General features: G+C 40.4%; 1 protein-coding gene across 1 annotated transcript in view; it reads left to right on the top strand.

Moving 5' to 3' along the window:
- The window catches only part of DCAF1 (DDB1 and CUL4 associated factor 1), a 76,539-nt gene that overhangs the window by 903 nt on the left and 65,763 nt on the right, over positions 1–9,873 (top strand). The window contains exons 2-3 of the mRNA XM_023512989.1: positions 5,139–5,215; positions 8,157–8,230. Of these exons, the coding sequence (XP_023368757.1) occupies positions 5,139–5,215; positions 8,157–8,230 (151 nt within the window). The remainder of the gene's footprint in view (positions 1–5,138; positions 5,216–8,156; positions 8,231–9,873) is intronic.

Raw genomic sequence — 9,873 nt, 5'->3', positions numbered from 1 at the left:
GACTATAGGCACCAGTCATAACACTCAGCTATTTTTTTTGTTGCAGTTTGGCTGGGGCTGGGTTCAAACCCGCCACCCTCAGCATATGGGGCCAGTGCCCTACTCACTGAGCCCCAGGTACCACCTTTATTTGTGGTTCTTATCTCTCTCTCTTTTTTTTTTTTTATTAACATTTAACTTTAACGTTTCACACTTTATATAGTCTACATAGTTATTTATGTAGCTATCATTCCTATTCATGATTTTCAACTGTTATCCTGTGTCAATTTTTAAATCTCTATTTCTATTTCAACACCTCCTTTTTTAAAAATTCCAGGCTCATTTCTCAGATACTTGGTATACATATCTTTACCTGGCTCTTCCACAGATACCTGAAATATGCCATGTCCAAGATAGAGCTTATTATCTTCATCTTATCCACAACTTACGCTTTTTGCACTCACTGCCTTGGATTTAAACTAAATTGTTTTAAACTAAAAAATTGAGAGCCACGTTCTCCAATGTATTCTTCTATCAATATAGTCTCAGTTCCCTAGCCCTGGGGATTTCTGCTTCCTCTTCTTCCGTCTTTTCCATCACTACTATTGCTTTCTTCATTAGATATTGATCATATCTTTACTGTCAGTGTGTCATATTTCCCTGTTTCTAGTGTGTCCACCCCCTTATTCAGAGATTCATCTTTCTCATACACAAGTCTGATTTTTATATTTCTCATAATTCTTCTCTGTCTCCTTTTTTCCTGTAAAGTAAAATGTAAACTTTTAGTGTGGGCTATGAGGCTATTTAAAATGTAGCTCCTACCTCCATTTTTGCCTTATGGTACTGGTCATCTTTTGTGAGGAATAGCATACTTTTTAATGTATAGTTTTACACTTGCTGTTTCTTTGGTATGAAATGCCTTTCCTTGGAAATGCCATGCTTGCTTGTCAAGCTCTAGTCCTTTCAAGAGATAGTTCAAAAATCATGTTTGTAAAACCTTTCTTGGGCAGTGCCTGTGGCTCAAAGGACTAGGGCACTGGCCCTATATGCCAGAGGTGGCGGGTTCAAACCCAGACCCTGCCAAAAACTGAAAAAAAAAAAAAGAAGCCCTTTCCTGACTTTGGATTCCCTAGTAAGGTTGAGCACCCCCTTTACTTTAATGTTTCTATCATTCATTCATTCATACACATGTGTTATAAGCTTCTCCCATTATACCTCTTATCACATTGTATTATAATTGTTTTTTACATGTGTCTTCTCACTAACTTGTAAACTTCTTGAAGGAAGGGACTATATCTTTTTTTTTTCCCCATGTAGTTATTTATTTATTTATTTATTTTTGAGGCAGAGTCTCACTGTTGCCCAGGCTAGAGTGCAGTGGCGTCATCATAGCTTGCTGCAGCCTCAAAACTCCTGGATTCACACAGTCCTCCTGCCTCATCCGTCCAAGGAGCTGGGACTACAAGTTTTTTTTTTGTTTGTTTGTTTTTTGGTTATTTGTTTGTTTTTTAAAGATGGGGTCTCTCTGTTGTTCAGACTGGAGCACATGAGTGCAGTCTTAGCTTACTGCCACCTTGGAATGTTTGGGCTCAGGTGATCCTCCTGCCTCAGCCTCTTAAGCAGCTGGGATTATAGCTGTGTACCACCATGCCTGGCTTTATTTGTTTATTTAGTTTTTGAGATGTAATTTATATACTGCAAATTATTCTGCTTGATGGATTCTTTTCTTGTAAAACCATCAAACAGATCAACTTATAGAACTTGAGTATCAAAAGGCTCCCTCCTTTCCTGTATCAGTCAATAACTATCCTGAGTTTTTTTCCCTATTTTTGATTCCCACTTTTCTTAAGAACATATAATTAGCTCCCACACATGTCAGACTTTGTTCTAGTTAAATGCAGGGAAACTCTGTAAGGTAGAGATTATTATCCTCATTTTATAGGCACAGAGAAATTAAATAGCTTAGTGAAAATCTCACAGTTACTGAAAGAGCTCTGATTTGAACCCTGGCAATCTGGCTGTGGAGTCCACATTTTTTTTTTTTGAAACAGAGCCTCAAGCTGTCCCCTGGGTAGAGTGCTGTGGCATCACAGCTCACAGCACCCTCCAACTCCTGGGCTCAAGCGAGTCTCCTGCCTCAGCCTCCCTAGTAGGTGGGACCATAGGCACCCGCCACAATGCCCAGCTATTTTTTGGTTGCAGCAGTCATTATTGTTTGGCGGGCCTGGGTTGGATTCGAACCCGCCATCTTAGGTGTATGTGGCTGGCGCTTTAGCTACTTGAGCCACAGGCGCCGAGCCCACATTTTTAACTAATGTGCTATATTATTTAGTTTTAACTGAGGATACTAGTAAATCTTATAATAAGTAATTCTAAATATGCAGGTGGCCACCCTGTATTTTGTGTGATTGCCTTTTATAGTATTTAGAATTTTCAGAATTTATAGGAATGGAAGAGAAAGAAATATTTCTGAGGTGTGATGAGAGTGAGCCAAGTTTTTGCAACAAATTTAACCATTAAGACTAGAAAATAGGGTTGGGTGTGTTGGAGGTCAATGTGGATTGCTTGAGCTCAGGAGTTCAAGACCAGCCTGAGCAAAATCGAGACCCTGTCTCTACTAAAACTAGAAAAAATGAGGCAAGAGGATTGCTTGAGCCTGAGTTGGAGGTTGCTGTTAGCTATAATGCCATGACATTCTACCCAGGGCGACAACTTGAGACTCTGTCTAAAAAAAAAAAAACTAGAAAATAGGGTTTTCTGAAAACAGTGTAAGAGAATTTAAGATAGCATGTTAGATATTGAAGAGTATGATAGCCTTGTACTTGATTATCATTTTAATTAAAATGTTAGTATTAGAGTATTCAAAAGTAATAGTACATTTATTTTATTTTTCTTGTTTTATCAAGAATGCATGAATAGGGCGGCGCCTGTAGCTCAGTGGGTAGGGCGCCAGCCACATACACCAGGCTGGCGGTTTCGAACCCGGCTCGGGCCTGCTAAACAATGACAGCTGCAGCAAAGAAATAGCTGGGTGTTGTGACGGGCGCCTGTAGTCCCAGCTACTTGGGAGGCTGAAGCAAGAGAATCACTTAAGCCCAAGAGTTTGAGATTGCTGTGAGCTATGACGCCATGGCACTGTACTGAGGGCAACATAGTGAGACTCTGTCTCAAAAAAAAAATGCATGAGTAAAAAGGAATTATTGATGCATGCAACAACATTGATGATTCTCAAAACATGCTAGGCAAAAGAAACTAATAAGGAGCATGATTCTATTTATATGAAACTCTGGAACAAGATGGATGTGCTGGCAAATGCCTATAGTCCTAGCTACTTGGGAGGCTCTGGCAGGAGGAATGCTTGAGGCCAGGTGTTCATGACCCTAATGTACTGTGATCATGCCTACGAAAAGCCATTGTACTCTAGCCTGGACAACACAGTGAGATGTCTACCTCTTAAAAAGGTGGATGGGTATGATGACTCATACCTATAATCCTAGCATTCTGGGAGGCTGAGGTGGGAGGATAGCTGGAGGTCAGGAGTTTAAGACCAGCCTGAGCAAGAGTGAGACCCTCTGTCTACCAAAAATAGAAAAATTAGGCCTCAGTGGTGGTGTATGCCTATAGTTTCAGCTATTTGAAAGTTTGAGGCAGGAGGATTGCTTGTGGGAGTTTGAGGTTGCAGTGAGCTATGATGATGCCACTGCAACTCCAGTCTAGGTGACAGACTGAGATTGTGTCTGAAAAATAAAATGAAAAGAAAAGCAAAAGTTCTGGGACAGGCAAAACTCATCTGTAGGCTGGGTGCAGTCCTAGCACTGGGAGGTCGAGGCAGGTAGATCACATGAGCTCAGGAGTTCGAGATCAGCCTGAGCAAGAATGAGACCTTAGAGACCCCGTCTCTACTAAAAATTAAAAACAAAAACCCAGCTGGGCTGGTGGCATGTGCTTGTAGTCCCGGAGGCTGAGGCAAGAGGCTCACTTGAGCACAGGAGTTTGAGGTGACACCATAGCACTCTACTCAGGGGGACAGAGTGAGACTGTCTCAAAACAAACACCCCCCCCCCCGAAAAACTCATCTGTAAGAGAAAGCAGATGAATGGTTAGTGGAAGTCAGAAGTGGAAGCTCAGATGAGAGGAAGAGCATTACAAAGCTGAGGTAACAGCACAAACTCTGATGTAGGAATGAACTTGGGTTCTTTGAAAGGCAGTGACTGAAGCTTAACAAAGGAGAAGTAGAGGAGTTGAAGAGGGGGTTAGGAAGTAGGCAGAAGCCAGATGATTGTAGGCTATGATATTGCTTGGGTTTAATTCAAGGTTTTGAGGTCAGTCATTGGAATGTTATCAGGTCCATTTGATGTATCAGGTCATGCATGCAAACAGGAAGCAAAGAGACCGGTGTTGATGATGGTGGTCTGGATAAAGGCAGGAGTGATTAAGTTTTATTTCTATTTATTTGTTTAGACTAGTCAAGAGCAGTAGTGAGAAGCGGGGGAAGGTAGAACAAGGAATTCAATCTCGGGTGGCGTCTGTGGCTCAGTAGGGCGCCAGCCCCATATACTGAGGGTGGTGGGTTCAAACCTGGCCCCGGCCAAACTGCAAGAAAAAAATTGCTGGGCGTTGTGGCAGGCGCCTGTAGTCCCAGCTACTCGGGAGGCTGAGGCAAGAGAATCGCCTATGCCTGGGAGTTGGAGGTTGCTGTGAGCTGTGACTCTATGGCACTCTACTGAGGGTGACAGTGAGACTCTGTCTCTAAAATAAATAAATAAAAGGAATTCAGTCTGTAACTGACTGAACAATCAGATGAGATAACACACTGCCTTTGGACCCACTATGGTTAAGTTTTAAAATGATTGGAGTTAGAAGGTATATTGTAGGTCGAGTATCAGAAATTGTGGAGGAGGAGAAGAAAAGGAAGATTTTAATGATGACTCTTAAGTTTTTGTCTTCTGAGGCAGTAGTAGTGCTATTTTTGAGGTAGGGCAAAGTTTGGGAGTGGAAATTGTTTTCTGAGATATTTAGATCTCTGTGTCCTTCAGAAAAATAGCCTTGTTCTAACTTTGCTTTTATTTTATACTATGGCTATTGGATTCACTGTTGTAGAGTGGTGGTGTATTTTTGTACACTTACCCAGAGTTGACACCTTCTTCCCTTTGTGCTAGGATGTCTGAGTTGATTGAAAAAGAAACTGAAGAATACCGTAAAGGGGATCCAGACCCATTTGATGATCGACATCCTGGTAAGACATGTGGTACTATTAAGGTTGGGTTTTTTTTTTTCTTAGAAAAGAAAATTGCTAATAGAATCATTTTCAATTGAAATAGTATCTTCTGGCTCAGGCACCTATGGCTCAAGTGGCTAAGGCTCCAGCCACATACACCTGAGCTGGTGGGTTCGAATCCAGCCTGAACCAGCCAAACAACAATGATGGCTGCCACCAAAAAAATAGCCGAGGGGAGGGGGTAGCACCTGTGGCTCAAAGGAGTAGGGCACTGGCCCCATATGCCGGAGGTGGTGGGTTCAAACCCAGCCCCGGCCAAAAACTGCAAAAAAAAAAGCCAGGCATTGTGGTGGGTGCCTATAGTCCCAGCTACTTGGGAGGCAGAGGCAGGAGAATCGCTTGAGCTCAAGAGTTGGGGGTTGCTCTGAGCTGTGATGCCACAGCACTCTACCCAGGGCAACAGCTTGAGGCACTGTCTCAAAAAAAAAAATAGTATCTTCTGTGATATGTTTTAAAACCTTTTATTTTTTAAAATATTGCTCAAACTGCGGGCAGTGAAGACTAATTTATGGGAAAACTGAAATATTTATGGTATTTATAGTTTAAATAGAACATAGCTAACTTAAAGGAATGAAATTAATTAGGTTTTTCTTTATTTAACTCATTTGGTACAAATACAGAATCTGAAGAGAAAAATATTCTTCTTTTCTGCTTTTTTAAAACCATTAAGCCTAAAGGTATTTTCCTCTGTGCCTTCTTCTTCCTAACAATAGCTACCCTTTTAGGGACAGGAAAATAAAGTTGAGAGTGTCTTCAGTGCTTTGCTTTTAGTTAATACTTGAAACCTTGAATAGTAAACAGAGTTCTTGATGTCTTTTTAGTGTCCTGATAGGTAAAATATGCTGACTTGTGTTAATTTGGTTTTATTTTGGTCTAATTAGGGCCATGACAACCTTGCCTGGTTCGGCATGGAATTTGTTATAATGCACAGTTATGTGGGAGTTGAGACTTCCTCATTTTATGTTTTCTCTCAGGTAGTGGGCAAAGCTTAAGTCTTGTATGGACCTACATTGCATATAAACTAGCCAGAAGCAGTCCTTTGGAGAGGAGTCTGAAGTTTGATGTATGGAAAGATAGTAGGAATGAGTGAGAGTTATAAAAACAAGAACATTATATATTCAGCTGAATGTTCTAGGGATTATTGCTATTTCATAAGCTTTTGTTTTCAAATGTAAATAAACTAGGCATTTCAAATTGAGGGCCTAGTTATTTATATGATGCTACTTGCTGCTCTTGTTCTAGACATCCCTACTTGTTAGCTACTTCAGAGAAAATATTCACTGTTTAACCCACATGTTCATTAAGGCAATTAACATGAAGATTATATGAAAATGGATATGAGATCACAGATGAAGTTTATGTATGGGAGTATGAAAAACATTAAAAGAGTCGATCATGATTAGTGTCATTACCTTGGAAAGATGAGATGGTAATAAAGGGAGAGACAGAGTATGCCATTTTTTTCAGTAGAAACTTAACAAAGGAATTTTTCTCTTCCCTGTCTCTTAATGTTGAACAGCATTTGTCATTGGCATAATTTCTTTTCTTCTTTTTTTTGAGACAGAGTCTCACTATTTTGCCCTCAGTAGAGCACCATGGCATCACAGCTCCCAGCAACCTCAAACTCTTGGGCTTAAGCAAGTCTCGTGCTTCTCCCTCCCAAGACAGGCACCCACGACAACATCCAGCTAATTTTTTTTATTTGTTGTTGTTGCAGTTGTCATTGTTTATCTGGCCGGCTGGGTTTAAACCCACTACCTCGGCATATGTGACTGGTACCCTAGCCACTTGAGCTATGGGTGCCACTCAACTTTTTTTTTTTTTTTTTAATTAATTCTTGGAAACAGAATCTCATTTTGTCACCTTGGATAGAGTGCTATGGTTCATAGTAACTGCAAACTCTTGGCAGGGACTACAGGCATGCACCACAACACCTGGCTAGCTTTTCCATTTTTAGTAGAGACCGGGATTTCTCTCCTGCTCAGGGTGGTCTTGAACGCCTAAGCTCAAGCATTCTATCCGCCTCAGCCTCCTGGAGTGCTAGGATCATGGGTGTGAGCCACCTTACTCAGCCTTAACTTTTCTTTTTGTGAATTACTTTGGAATACTAATTTCAGCTTGGTAAAAACTTCATGTCAGCAGCTTCATCTTACATTGTATGCTTTGACTAAAATTTTCACTTTAATGCTCTGAAGGGAAATTAAATAAAATAGATGGTATCTTTTTAAAAAGCAAAACAATAATTCTTAAAGTCATTAATTCATTATCTTATCTATGAGCTGTGTAATGGTAGACTCTAGGTCCCTGGCCTTCTCTCTTTCCATAAGAATTAGGAAGTTAAGATGGCCAAGGTTACTGTATTTGTAGGGTTGATGCTTGCTTAGTGGGATTTGCCTCCCTCACCCTGACCGAGGATGTCCTTATAGGTTTGAGGATGCATCTGCTGTTGTTACGTAGTTGAAGGAGAGGTTGGAGTTGGAGCCTGTCTTCTCCAGGCCACTCATCAAAAGAAGCATGCTTCCTACCTTTCTATGGCTGGGAAGTCCGGGGTTTTCTTTTAGGTTCCTTTATGATTCTTTTGTAGACCTTGAATATCCTTGGTGGTGCTGGTGTGGACACAATGCTCATTTATTTAATTCATTATTGCTGTGTAGGCAATATTCTAGGAGATTGGGAAAGTTAGATAGCAGTGCCTCATGTTTTTATATTGTCACTTTTAATTTTAAATAATGTTGCTTATGAAATCTCATCATCCATTACAGGTATCTTTTCTTCCTGTTTATTTTTGCTTGCATTTTATTAGTACTTAACAGCCCAGGTGCCTTTCCAGAGGTCTAAATTGCTTGATTGGGATGACTTACTCATTCCTTTGTTTGTTCCTTCCTTCTTCTTTTGGTAGGTCGAGCTGATCCAGAGTGTATGCTGGGCCACTTGCTGAGAATACTCTTCAAGAATGATGATTTCATGAATGCAGTAGGTTTGCTTCTACTTTTCTCCAGAGGTTATTAGTAAATACTACTGTTACTGTCTTTTGTAAATAGTTTGCACTTTCTCCTAAGACCTTGACAAAGTTGGGAGTAGATGGGTAGATTTTTTATTTGTTATTGATTCAGTTGAAATAAGAGCAATCAAGTCATGAACCTTTTATTTGCCCAAGTCTTGGTTGTGGCCATAATGTTTTCTCTTTTGTGGGTGCTTTGTTTAGTTGAATGTTAGTAAGGGATTCCAAGGCATCTTTGCTCATTTGTAGGTAAGGTGATTTTGAGTTTGGGAATAGAGGAGTCCTCTTGGGTTCTTGAATGGGAAAATAAGAGTGATGCATATGATATGAATCTACCCTGACACTGATGTGTGCGTTGGCCACATAGAAGGATAGAAAGGTGCTTTCTCTCTTATCTCGGGCTTTTGTGAGAAGTAATTGAGAATATATTTATTTCATGTACAGTTCCTGAACATGCTTAGTAAATTGTGGCTGTTAGGTTTGTTTTTGGAGGTGAGATAGCATGACGCTTGAAAGCATGCACTTTGAGGTGTATGTTTTGGGTTTAAATACACCTCCACAGTTCACTGACAGTTTGATCTTTGGGCGAGTGTCTTAAGCCTCTTCAAGCTTTATTTTCTCCAAGCTTATTTTCCTAGTCTGTACGATGGATATGATAGCACTTACAATGTCTTTTGTAATCCTTGTGTGAAATGAAGCTTTTAAATGCTTGTCACAGAGCATGGCAGATAATGAGGGCTCAGTGAATATTAGCTATTATCATTATCAGTATTGTATTGACTCCCAAAGTTTTTTTTTTTCTTTTGTTGCAGTTGTCGTCATTTAGCTGGCCCGGGGTGGGTTCAAAACCACCACCCTTGGTGTACATGGTCGGCGCCATAACCACTATGCCTCAGGCGCCGAGCCCCAAATTTATTTCTGTATCACCTGTATATCTTTCTAGCTTTATATCATTTCTACCTGTCTTCTGGACATTCTCACTTAGGTGTCTCCTACAGCCATCTTGAATTCCACATGTTTAACCATTTATTCCACAGTCTGCTTCTCTTTTTCTATAGCTCAGTAGTGGTGTCCTTATTTAGTAAACTAAGTTATCCTTTAACCCTTTCCAATCCAGTTTTTCTGCTACCCACATGTTCCCCAGGTCTTACTGTTTTGCTTCGTTTATTTTGTTTTGTTCTGTTTTTGAGGCAGAGTCTCACTCTGTCACCATTGGGCTCACGGCAGCTTCAAACTCTTGGTCTCAAGCTGTTGTTTTGTCTTAGCCTCCTGAGTAGCTGTACTACAGGTGCCTACCACAATGCCTGGCTAGTTTTTCTGTTTTTCAGTATAGATGAGGTCTCACTTTTGCTTAAGCTGGTCTCAAACTCCTGAACTCAGGTGATGCACTTGCCTTGGCCTCCCAGAATGCTAGGATTACAGGCGTGAGCCATCTTGTCTGGCCCCTGGCTCTTACTTATTTTGGGTGGGATAGATGTTGGTGGATTACTTGTAATTATCCTACAATTTTAAAAGAGACAAACATAAATTTGGGTTCACCTGATGATTTTATGTATTTTAGGTTACATAAAACAATTATAGTGCTTTTGTTTATTTTTGTTTATAATTATTTTGA

This window comes from Otolemur garnettii, unplaced genomic scaffold (genome assembly GCF_000181295.1).
Source record: "Otolemur garnettii isolate 467f Iridium unplaced genomic scaffold, OtoGar3 scaffold00032, whole genome shotgun sequence".
NCBI classification, from domain to species: Eukaryota; Metazoa; Chordata; class Mammalia; order Primates; family Galagidae; genus Otolemur; species Otolemur garnettii.
The sequence above is the reverse complement of the archived record's forward strand: the minus strand, read 5'-3'. Positions and strand labels throughout refer to the sequence as shown.